The sequence below is a fragment of the Oncorhynchus gorbuscha genome, unplaced genomic scaffold (genome assembly GCF_021184085.1).
Source record: "Oncorhynchus gorbuscha isolate QuinsamMale2020 ecotype Even-year unplaced genomic scaffold, OgorEven_v1.0 Un_scaffold_681, whole genome shotgun sequence".
Lineage (NCBI taxonomy): Eukaryota > Metazoa > Chordata > Actinopteri > Salmoniformes > Salmonidae > Oncorhynchus > Oncorhynchus gorbuscha.
In genome coordinates, this window is record NW_025745762.1 from 284,150 (window position 1) to 296,582 (window position 12,433).

Below are 12,433 nucleotides of genomic sequence, written 5' to 3' on the forward strand. Positions count from 1 at the left end.
TTGCATCTTGTCATATAACGCGTTATCTCCACTACTGAGCAAATATGGGAGAAAGGGGTTACAGTTTCTCACTCACCACATTCAGGTAACTTTTACAAATTACTGTAGTAGCAACAGTTTTGTTAGTTTGGTTATTGCAGGAAGACATTGAAAGGAAGAAGAATTGAGATCGAGCGAGTTGTTTAGAAACCAGACTGTTGCTCGCGGTGGTTTGATGCTTTGTCATTCTGTTACTCTGGCTAGCTAATGTTAGGCTAGTAGTAGGAAGTGTGATGTTTCTTTCTCAAGATCTTCAAACAGGCAATTTTTGATTTCCAACACATTTAGTCTCTTCATACCATTTGCTCTCTTTTAGTAATTAGCTGAGTTGCGATCTTTTCAAAAAGGCATCTGGCTTTGCTGTTTGCAAGTTTACATTCACTTTCAGTTTGTTGGTTGCTGAGTGAGACTGAGTCACTAGCTAACGTTACACCAATAAATATAAACTCTAAAAGCACTGATTAGACCAAGACGAAATTATTTGTCATGACGTCATGAATTAAAAGTTTAAACAATTTCCCTCCCACACAGCCCATCTGGTAAACTGGTCCAGATTGAGTATGCCCTGTCAGCAGTAGCAGCAGGAGCCCCCTCAGTGGGAATCAAAGGTAAAGAAGACTTCAAATGATCACCCAATATGACTGCGTTCACACGGGCAGACAAATTCTGATCATTTTTCACAAATTTCACTTAAGAGCTCATCTGATGAGAGAGAAAAATCAGAAGTTGCTGCCTGTTTAAACGCAGCGCATGTATGTATCCAGTGGAGCAACCACCAGGTAATGGCTTTTTGTATGCAGGCATCTTGTATATATGTGTCCATGGTACCAAACTCTTTTAAAGAGCAACTGCCCCTAAAAAAACAACTTCTAATTTAGAAGACAGCCTATGTGCCATCGATATGAGTCAGTAACATTTATTCTAATGTCAAAATTGACTACAAAATGTAAATAGGATCATTTTGGTCATGAAGTCAGTTTTGTCCAAACAGATTTTTCTACCGGAGTATGTCACAACGTAAATGAAGGCTGGGTTTATTTCAACCCGGTCCACAGCTGGCAGCAACCAAGTTCTCATCCATTTGGAGTGTAGCTGCATGCGACCCCAATCGTAATGCCTGTGGTAAATGTGGTTTCACTTTGGATATCCCGGAATATTGAAAACGTTTAATGAGAAATAAAAAGTGTGCAACGTGAAAATATTGCCTAATTTACATTGTTACATTGTTGTTTATTGACGGTTCCATACTAGGCCCAGAGATGGGCTATCCAAAGTCAAACCAATTTTGCCACGGTAGCACACCAGCCGGCTAAAGCAAATCGCCAATATAATTTGGCTGAACTCTTCCCACCTGCGAACACACGAGACCCCCATATCAAACCACACCTGAAACCAACTCACATTTGTATTCGGTCATGGCTGCTGGGATTTTTAAGGCTACGTTTAGATTTACTTTTTTACTGATTGGTCTTTTGAACACTCAGATCAGCTCTGAAAAAGATCTGATGTGATTGGTCAAAAAAACAACTAGTGGGGAAAAGATATCAGTATTGAGCGACCTGTCGAAACAGCCTTAATAAACCAAATCTAAAACAAGGCCAAATCAAGACGTTTAGCCGCATTACAGAAGATTTTGATGGTTTCTTTCTCCCCGTTTAAAGCCTCAAATGGAGTCGTTTTGGCAACCGAGAAGAAACAGAAGTCTATACTGTACGATGAGACGAGTGTTCACAAAGTCGAGATGATAACCAAACATATTGGCATGGTCTACAGTGGGATGGGTCCAGACTACAGGTACATCCTGGTGTGTGTGTGTGTGTGTGTGTGTGTGTGTGTGTGTGTGTGTGTGTGTGTGTGTGTGTGTGTGTGTGTGTGTGTGTGTGTGTGTGTGTGTGTGTGTGTGTGTGTGTGAGAGTGAGAGAGAGAGACTGCCTATCCTTGAGTTTCTAAATCTTGGGTTTACAACAGGGACAAGAATATCTTAGAAATGTGTCTCTTGTTACTCTGCAGGGTGCTGTTGAGAAGAGCGAGGAAACTGGCCCAGCAGTACTTCCTGGTCTACCAGGAGCCAATCCCCACAGCCCAGCTTGTCCAGCGGGTAGCCTCTGTCATGCAGGAGTACACACAGTCTGGGTCAGTTCTGTTCTGTTTTGTGGGTTTCCTCAAGTTTGATCAGGCTGGCCGACTGAGTGTGCAGGCGTTTGATCCAACCTTGCTGAAACACCACTGATTCAGCTTTTCAAGGTCCTGATGACCAGCTGATTGGTAAAACCAGGTGTGTAAGGCTTTTCCTTCAGCCCTGCCCTAAAGCTCTTACACCCAGTATAGAACCAGGTGTGTTAGAGCAGGGCTGGCTGAAGGAAAAGCCTAATGTCCCTACACCCAGTATAGAACCAGGTGTGTTAGAGCAGGGCTGAAGGAAAAGCCTAAAGCCCTTACAGCCAGTATAGAACCAGGTGTGTTAGAGCAGGGCTGAAGGAAAAGCCAACAGCCTTAACACCCAATATAGAACCAGGTGTGTTAGAGCAGGGCTGGCTGAAGGAAAAGCCTAAAGCCCTTACACCCAGTATAGAACCAGGTGTGTTAGAGCAGGGCTGGCTGAAGGAAAAGCCTAAAGCCCTTACACCCAGTATAGAACCAAGTGTGTTAGTGCATGGCTGAGGGAAAAGCCTAAAGCCCGGACACCCAGTATAGAACCAGGTGTGTTAGAGCAGGGCTGAAGGAAAAGCCTAAAGCCCTTACACCCAGTATAGAACCAGGTGTGTTAGAGCAGGGCTGAAGGAAAAGCCTAAAGCCCGGACACCCAGTATAGAACCAGGTGTGTTAGAGCAGGACTGGCTGAAGGAAAAGCCTAAAGCCCGGTCACCCAGTATAGAACCAGGTGTGTTAGAGCAGGGCTGGCTAAAGGAACAGCCTAAAGCCCGGACACCCAGTATAGAACCAGGTGTGTTAGAGCAGGGCTGAAGGAAAAGCCTAAAGCCCAGACACCCAGTATAGAACCAGGTGTGTTAGAGCAGGGCTGGCTGAAGGAAAAGCCTAAAGCCCTTACACCCAGTATAGCAGGGCTGGCTGAAGGAAAAGCCTAAAGCCCTTACACCCAGTATAGAACCAGGTGTGTTAGAGCAGGGCTGGCTGAAGGAAAAGCCTAAAGCCCAGACACCCAGTATAGAACCAGGTGTGTTAGAGCAGGGCTGGCTGAAGGAAAAGCCTAAAGCCCTTACACCCAGTATAGAACCAGGTGTGTTAGAGCAGGGCTGGCTGAAGGAAAAGCCTAAAGCCCGGACACCCAGTATAGAACCAGGTGTGTTAGAGCAGGGCTGAAGGAAAAGCCTAAAGCCCAGACACCCAGTATAGAACCAGGTGTGTTAGAGCAGGGCTGAAGGAAAAGCCTAAAGCCCTTACACCCAGTATAGAACCAGGTGTGTTAGAGCAGGGCTGGCAGGGCCTAAAGCCCAGACACCCAGTATAGAACCAGGTGTGTTGAAGGGCTGAAGGAAAAGCCTAAAGCCCTTACACCCAGTATAGAACCAGGTGTGTTAGAGCAGGGCTGGCTGAAGGAAAAGCCTAAAGCCCTGAAGGAAAAGTCTAAAGCCCAGACACCCAGTATAGAACCAGGTGTGTTAGAGCAGGGCTGGCTGAAGGAAAAGCCTAAAGCCCTTACACCCAGTATAGAACCAGGTGTGTTAGAGCAGGGCTGGCTGAAGGAAAAGCCTAAAGCCCAGACACCCAGTATAGAACCAGGTGTGTTAGAGGGCTGAAGGGCTGTATAGAACCAGGTGTGTTGAAGGGCTGAAGGAAAAGCCTAAAGCCCAGACACCCAGTATAGAACCAGGTGTGTTAGAGCAGGGCTGAAGGAAAAGCCTAAAGCCTGGACACCCAGTATAGAACCAGGTGTGTTAGAGCAGGGCTGAAGGAAAAGCCTAAAGCCCGGACACCCAGTATAGAACCAGGTGTGTTAGAGCAGGGCTGGCTGAAGGAAAAGCCTAAAGCCCAGACACCCAGTATCTTTCCACGAGGGTTGGCCACTGCTGAATTACAATATCCATGTGTGTTGATAAAGTAGTTGTTTTCACCTGGATTTCTAGAGTGTAACATCCTGTGTTTTTTCCAGTGGAGTTCGACCCTTTGGTGTGTCACTGTTGATCGCTGGATGGGATGATGATCACCCTTACCTCTTCCAGTCAGATCCCTCTGTAAGTATCCATGGTAGTATAAACACACTGTTGATAGCTGGATGGGATGATGATCACCCTTACCTCTTCCAGTCAGATCCCTCTGTAAGTATCCATGGTAGTATAAACACACTGTTGATAGCTGGATGGGATGATGATCACCCTGTAGCAAACTAGCTAGCAAAGCTAAAGGGATTGCAAATAGGCATAACAAAAAATAGTTTTATCCCAAAAAAAGTCCACCTTTATTTAACCAGATTGTCCAGTTGAGAACAAGTTCTCATTTACAACTGCGACCTGGCCAAGATAAAGCAAAGCAGAGCGACAAAAACAACAACACAGTTACACATAAACAAAACGTACAGTCAATAACACAGGTAGCCTGATTAAATAAGCTATCTGGCTAGCATTTATGAAGCCAGCAAACACATTCCACACTAGGAACATATTTCCTTCAACTTTTTAATGAAAAAAGGCACCTCTCGCTTCCAAAACACGTGCTAATGACATTGGGCGACGGTAGCCTGATTGTGTCCAGACTGAGGAGAAATCTGTACAAAATGTGTCCCTGACCGCCACCTGAAGTGGTCGGCCAGATCTGAACACAATCCGACCACAACCAGTCATTTCAATGCAATCTTCGTATTCTGATGGCAGAAGTAGCATGTAAGTGTCAAGTGTAGACGGCCCAAGTGTCTTCTCTACTGTTACATGTGCATATGTTACGGACGTTGCTTGCTTAGCGAGTACCACCCCCCCAATTCGGCTCATACCTGGCTCGAACTCGGGACCTCTGCTTTGCTAACACACGTGGCTGCCCTCCTTGACAACGTTTCAACGGTTTGAGCCACCCAAAAGTGTACCAATTGGATGGCTCCATCCGTGACATTTCAAGCTAGCTGTGGAGTGAGCTTACTTCTTAACTCCGTGTTGCCCAGCAATAGCCCCAAAACATCACTGCTCTAGAGGAGATCTGCATGGAGGAATGGGCCAAAATACCAGCAACAGTGTGTGAAAACCTTGTGAAGACTTACAGAAAATGTTTGACTTCTGTCATTGCCAACAAAGGGTATATAACAAAGTATTGAGATGAACAAATACTTATTTTCCACCATAATTTGCAAATAAATTCATAAAAAATCCTACAATGTGATTTTCTGGATATTTTTTTCTTTATTTTGTCTGTCATAGTTGAAGTGTAACTATGATGAAAGTTACAGGCCTCTCTCATATTTTTAAGTGGGAGAACTTGCACAATTGGTGGCTGACTAAATACTTTTTTGCCCCACTGTACATAGTCTTTCCCAGTACTCACTATATGATTATATTGATGTACACAGGGGGCATACTTTGCATGGAAAGCCACCGCGATGGGAAAGAACTACGTCAATGGGAAAACATTCCTAGAAAAGAGATATAATGTGGATCTGGAGCTGGAAGATGCAATCCACACAGCAATCTTAACCTTGAAGGTAACTCCTCTCACCTGCAGCTTTAGTACTCTTCCCTCTCAGAAGTGTTTTAAGAAACACAGTAGAATATGTGATACTGTGTTTTAGGTTAAACCTGGAATAGTTTGAAAACTTCATGATTTTTAATTTATCATAGCATTCTATTGAAATCCATGCATTTACTGTGTTGCATTAATATTGTGTTCTGTGTGTGTTTTTTAAAGGAAAGTTTTGAGGGTCAGATGACAGAAGATAACATTGAGGTGGGAATCTGCAACGAGGCAGGTTTCAGAAGACTCACCACAGCAGAGGTCAAGGACTACCTGGCAGCCATAGCATAAAATGCCCCCTCCATGGGGGTCTGTTGGCATGGACTCATTCAGATCAGCTGAAAACACATACCAATACAGTGGCAGTTTAGCAGATTACTACAATTTGTCGGTTTATTTCTCCGGTTATACCTAGTCACATACAACTAATAAAATATGATTTATGTAATAATATTTTGTCCTTTGATCAATTTTTGTTTTCTTCATATAATTTTATGTTTGGTTTCAGTTTGCGATATGATAATTAGTTGTTTAATTCTCAATTTCTCACTATATTTTGCAAAAGTGTAAATATACATTTTGCATGAAATTAGCCCCCCCCAAATACAGCGCCTTCAGAAATGATACATGCCACTTGACTTATTCCACATTTACAGCCTGATTTCAAAATGGATTAAAAAATAAATAAATCACCCATCTACACACAATACCCAATAATGAGTGTTCCTGTAACACTCCAAATTAAGCTCAGGTGCATCCGATTTCCTATGATCTTCATTGATGTTGCCACAACTTGATTGGAGTCCACCTGTGGCCAATTCAATCGTTTGAACATGATTTAGAAACACCTGTCTATTTAAGGTCCCACAGTTGACAGTGCATGTCAGAGGGACGGGTTTCCAGGAGGAATGATGGCGACTGGTAACGGTGATGGCGACTGGTAACGGTGATGGCGACTGGTAACGGTGATGGCGACTGGTAACGGTGATGGCGACTGGTAACGGTGATGGCGACTGGTAACGGTGATGGCGACTGGTAACAGTTGACAGTGCATGTCAGATGGACTGGGGTTTCCAGGAGGAGTAATGGCGACTGGTAATAGTTGACTGCATGTCAGATGGACGGGTTTCCAGGAGGAGTAATGGCGACTGGTAGAGCTTTTTGAGTCGACGCAAGAAATTCAAGAAACAATTTTAAACAGTTTGCTACTACAGAGGAGGAGTGGAAAGAGTTTGGATATGTAGAAATGGACACCATGAAATGAGATGTGTAAGAGGGAAGCGATGTGGTCGGGAAAATTAGCGTTAAGTACAAAAAGAAAACGTACTCCTGTACCTCAAATGTAACCTGGTGAGGATGAACTACCAGAGGCAGGTGCGGTGAAGCCCGTCAAGTTCGTGCCTCGTCCAAATGATGACAAAAATGATGGCGGCTCAGTGGGTGTGAGATTTTTTGTTGTTGTTTAGAGAATGGATCCTTGCCTTCTGGCTCATCCATACGGGGTGTCAGGTTGGTTGGGGACTGTTGAGTCGGTGAAAGTAACTCAAAGTGGACTCGCAATTCTTCAGTCCAGAGGGAGCGGGCGCTGCTCACCACACGCCAAGGGACAAGAACTTTGACTTGCTTTGCTCTCCGCAGCAGGGCGCCGTTGAAAGGAGGGATAACCAGTGCCGTATATTCATAGACTCTAGCCCCGAATATTTATTTAAATGTTTTCATACTTTTCATTCAATTCGCAAGTGGCTGAATATCATCTGCGTGAGGGAAACTGCGCCCCTCTGTCTCAGTATGTGTAGCCCAATATCTATGATGTCGACTTGTATGACACGTTGCCAGCTGTAGCATTTGTCCTCCCTCGATTAAATAAAATAATACAATTATAGAAAATAATTAGCCTATCAGTGTTCAGCTGAGTCTACTGTGGGTTGTCTTGGTGCAGCAAAACGCACTCCAAGGGATGCCAGTTTGGGTTTGGCTTCCTAAGATAAATGTCCTCATTGTCTGGAAAAAAAAGTGTTTGTTTCTGATTTACTTGTGTTGATTTCCCTTTCCTAATCCAGGGTTGGGGATTTGGACTTGTGCTTTTGACTTAATTCTCTGTACTGGCCAATGATAATGACGGCGATTCTGATCTAGCCCTAAATTCATATACTGTGGCTCTGGCTTGAGACGGTAGAAGATCAATATGTAGGGTAGATGTAGGCTCACATTTAGTTAGCTAAATTAGCTGGTTCATTGTTGCCCATGTCAGGAAGTTAGGCTAACAAGCATTTTTAGCTAGATTGCCTATGAAAACTAACACTAAAAGCATACTGTATGACGAAATCATTGACCATTTCGCCAACATGAGAGAGGAGGATGGCTCATGCTGAGCAATGGATCACGCCGGCACGCCAGCCACCTCAAAGTCCCTGCCCCTCAATGAACACAAATGCCTACAAAACTGACTTACAAGCCAGAAACGCCACCTGATGGACCTCCCCCACTACTATCACCTCCCCCCAGCCTCTGTGGGCTCCCCAAGGGCCAGAGCCACGGCGGCTGAAGAACGACCTATGAGGGCACAAACTCGCCCAGCTCATCTGGGAGACTTACTCAACCTCCTTTCATTCTTAGTCCACCTCTAGGTTACTGGACTGAACTGGCTAGTTCGGATTGTCGTTATTTACCTCTTCCGTTTAAGGGTTAATGTTTCTCTCTTACAGGTATCACTCGAGGTTCTTGCCCTATGGGCATTGTTATATATGGTACCAGTCCCTGGTTTGGGAAAGGGGGGGAATGTTATATATGGTACCAGTCCCTGGTTTGGGAAAGGGGGAATGTTATGTATGGTACCAGTCCCTGGTTTGGGAAGTCCCTGGTTTGGGGGGGAATGTTATGTATGGTACCAGTCCCTGGTTTGGGAAAGTCCCTGGTTTGGGGGGAATGTTATATATGGTACCAGTCCCTGGTTTGGGAAAGGGGGAATGTTATGTATGGTACCAGTCCCTGGTTTTGGGAAAGGGGGAATGTTATGTATGGTACCAGTCCCTGGTTTGGGAAAGGGGGAATGTTATGTATGGTACCAGTCCCTGGTTTGGGAAAGGGGGAATGTATGGTACCAGTCCCTGGTTTGGGAAAGTCCCTGGGGGGAATGTTATGTATGGTACCAGTCCCTGGTTTGGGAAAGGGGGAATGTTATGTATGGTACAACGTGCTGTTCGTAGTGCTGTCGTAGTGCTGTACGTTATTATGGTTTACAACAGTGTGCTGCTTTACAGATGAAAGGGGGGGAATGTTATGTATGGTACCAGTCCCTGGTTTGGGAAAGGGGGGGAATGTTATGTATGGTACAACGTGCTGGTCGTAGTGCTGTACGTTATTATGGTTTACGACAGTGTGCTGCTTTACAGATGAATGGGTTGTCAGAATGTGTGACACATGTCATTAAACGAGAGAGTGATGTGCAATGTGGGGGAGGGGGGGATGGCATTAGCGTACATCTAGTCTACAAGGGTGTCAACCAATACCTGTGCAAGAGCACACACACAGACAGAAATCAGTACCATGGACAGCCACATGATATTTATCAACAATGATTGGACTAAATAGTTTTTATCTTTTAAGTTTGTTTCAGTGTATTAAACTAAGCATATGTAGTAGCCTTGTTGATTTGATGATGTTTAGTAAACTGTCAAACATTAACTTGCTTGACCTTGCTGCAGGTCATATAACTGTTTATTACATGAAATGTTTGCTTTGTGGACTTCACCGGACAGATGTTGCTCTCTGGTTTTGTGATGAAACAAACGTATGTGTGTAGTTGAATTCATTCTGCCACTGTGTGACTGTTGTCACAGTCTTATTGTATATCATGGCGGCGTATGAATGAATGGTTATAGAGCAAATATCACAGCAGGTTGAAATGTGTATTTTTGACTGGCTTTGCTTCCCCAGTGATTTTACCCCACGCTTCACTACTGGGGTGGCGTTATGTGTTGAGGATCAACTGAAATGGAAGATTCCTGGTGTCTGTGGTGTTCGCCGTTTGGTACGAGAGCGTTGTGAAACAGAAGACACGGTCTGTCCTGCTGAGATTTGATGCAGAGTTTTTACCTGACAAAGTCAAGTTAGGATGTGTCAGTTAACCTGGGAGCTTTTGTCCCAAAACCATTACATTATTTTAGGTGCCAAGCTTACGGTCATGTTGCAGCAGTGTGTAGGAGCGAGATTGCTATATGTGAGAAGTGTGCAGGAAGACATAAAACAAAGAAGTGTGTGTGTGTGTGTGTGTGTGTGTGTGTGTGTGTGTGTGTGTGTGTGTGTGTGTGTGTGTGTGAATTGTAGGGGTACCCATGGTGCTGTAGATCAGAAGTGTCCAGGGAAAGGCAGGTTGAGATTGCCGGGAGGTTGCCGGGATCAGAGTAGTACTAACAGTGTCATGCTGGGGCGGTGAATAGAGTAGGAGGCGGTGAATAGAGTAGGAGGCGGTGAATAGAGTAGGAGGCGGTGAATAGAGTAGGAGGCGGTGAATAGAGTAGGAGGCGGTGAATAGAGTAGGAGGCGGTGAATAGAGTAGGAGGCGGTGAATAGAGTAGGAGGTGATGTGTACAGGGTGAGGGAGTAGGAGGCAGTGAATAGAGTAGGAGGTGATGTGTACAGGGTGAGGGAGTAGGAGGCGGTGAATAGAGTAGGAGGTGATGTGTACAGGGTGAGGGAGTAGGAGGCGGTGAATAGAGTAGGAGGTGATGTGTACAGGGTGAGGGATCCTCCTGTGAGTAGGCCGAGGCTTCAGTAATGTTGGTTTCTTTAGCGTTCACAGCCATCTTTATCAACTATACTGCAGAAAATCACATTTAAAATAGATGTTGTGGTGGCAACTGCAGAGAAGTGCTTGGGTGTACGAGATTTTACTGCAGAAAGGTTACGAGGTGTGTTGAACGATAGTTTCCCATTCTCCCAGGCTGCTGGTCTGATGTTGGATCAGATAGGGCCAAGTAGTGGAATATTGGTGTGGCTTTAATGGGAGTAGGGTTAGCTGGTATAGTGTTGTGGTTTTAATGGGTGCAGGGTTAGGCGGTATAGTGGTGTGGTTTTAATGGGTGTAGGGTTAGTTGGTAGTGGTGTGGTTTTAATGGGTGTAGGGTTAGTTGGTAGTGGTGTGGTTTTAATGGGTGTAGGGTTAGTTGTTAGCGGTGTGGTTTTAATGGGTGTAGGGTTAGTTTTAGCGGTGTGGTTTTAATGGGTGTAGGGGTTAGTTGGTTAGTTGTTAGCGGTGTGGTTTTAATGGGTGTAGGGTTGTTAGCGGTGTGGTTTTAATGGGTGTAGGGTTAGGTAGTGGTGTGGTTTTAATGGGTGTAGGGTTATGGGTGTAGGGTTTAGCGGTGTGGTTTTAATGGGTGTAGGGTTAGTTGTTAGCGGTGTGGTTTTAATGGGTGTAGGGTTAGTTGGTAGTGGTGTGGTTTTAATGGGTGTAGGGTTAGTTGTTAGTGGTGTGGTTTTAATGGGTGTAGGGTTAGTTGTTAGCGGTGTGGTTTTAATGGGTGTAGGGTTAGTTGTTAGCGGTGTGGTTTTAATGGGTGTAGGGTTAGTTGGTAGTGGTGTGGTTTTAATGGGTGGTGTAGTGGTGTGGTTTTATGGGTGTAGGGTTAGTTGGTGTGGTTTTAATGGGTGTAGGGTTAGTTGTTAGTGGTGTGGTTTTAATGGGTGTAGGGTTAGTTGTTAGTGGTGTGGTTTTAATGGGTGTAGGGTTAGTTGTTAGTGGTGTGGTTTTAATGGGTGTAGGGTTTTTAATGGTGTGGTTTTAATGGGTTAGGGTTAGTTGGTAGTGGTGTGGTTTTAATGGGTGTAGGGTTAGTTGGTAGTGGTGTGGTTTTAATGGGTGTAGGGTTAGTTGGTTAGTGGTGTGGTTTTAATGGGTGGTTTTAATGGGTTAGTTGGTAGTGGTGTGGTTTTAATGGGTGTAGGGGTTGGTAGTGGTGTGGTTTTAATGGGTGTAGGGTTAGTTGGTAGTGGTGTGGTTTTAATGGGTGTAGGGTTAGTTGGTAGTGGTGTGGTTTTAATGGGTGTAGGGTTAGTTGTTAGTGGTGTGGTTTTAATGGGTGTAGGGGTTAGTGGTGTGGTTTTAATGGGTGTAGTTGGTAGTGGTGTGGTTTTAATGGGTGTAGGGTTAGTTGGTAGTGGTGTGGTTTTAATGGGTGTAGGGTTAGTTGGTAGTGGTGTGGTTTTAATGGGTGTAGGGTTAGTTGGTAGTGGTGTGGTTTTAATGGGTGTAGGGTTAGTTGGTAGTGGTGTGGTTTTAATGGGTGTAGGGTTGGTAGTGGTGTGGTTTTAATGGGTGTAGGGTTAGTTGGTAGTGGTGTGGTTTTAATGGGTGTAGGGTTAGTTGGTAGTGGTGTGGTTTTAATGGGTGTAGGGTTAGTTGGTAGTGGTGAGGTTTTAATGGGTGTAGGGTTAGTTGGTAGTGGTGTGGTTTTAATGGGTGTAGGGTTAGTTGGTAGTGGTGTGGTTTTAATGGGTGTAGGGTTAGTTGGTAGGGCACATTTTTTCCCCCTTCCCTTTGTGTCACAAAGTGTAATGAATTAACGCTCAAGAACAGCAGGCTGACAGCCCAGACAATAGATGGCAGCATGCACCTCTAACGTATGTTTGCGGACTGCCATAATACCATAAAATAAGTGCATGTCAGAGCAGAAACTATACCATGAAGTTCATGGGACTGTCCACAGATCTTAGATAGAAT

General features: G+C 44.7%; 1 protein-coding gene and 1 long non-coding RNA gene across 2 annotated transcripts; both read left to right on the forward strand.

The window, feature by feature from the left end:
- Positions 1-6,163, forward strand: LOC124019776 (proteasome subunit alpha type-2-like). Its single transcript, XM_046335203.1, has 7 exons — positions 1-85; positions 571-647; positions 1,701-1,833; positions 2,050-2,172; positions 4,151-4,232; positions 5,552-5,683; positions 5,887-6,163. The coding sequence occupies exons 1-7, from the start codon at positions 45-47 to the stop codon at positions 6,001-6,003; spliced, it is 705 nt and encodes a 234-aa protein (XP_046191159.1). The 5' UTR covers positions 1-44; the 3' UTR covers positions 6,004-6,163.
- On the forward strand, positions 3,110-4,144 carry LOC124019778. Its single transcript, XR_006835845.1, has 3 exons — positions 3,110-3,399; positions 3,655-3,780; positions 3,872-4,144. It is a non-coding gene; the product is annotated as an uncharacterized LOC124019778 (long non-coding RNA).
- Positions 6,164-12,433: the final 6,270 nt, after the last annotated feature.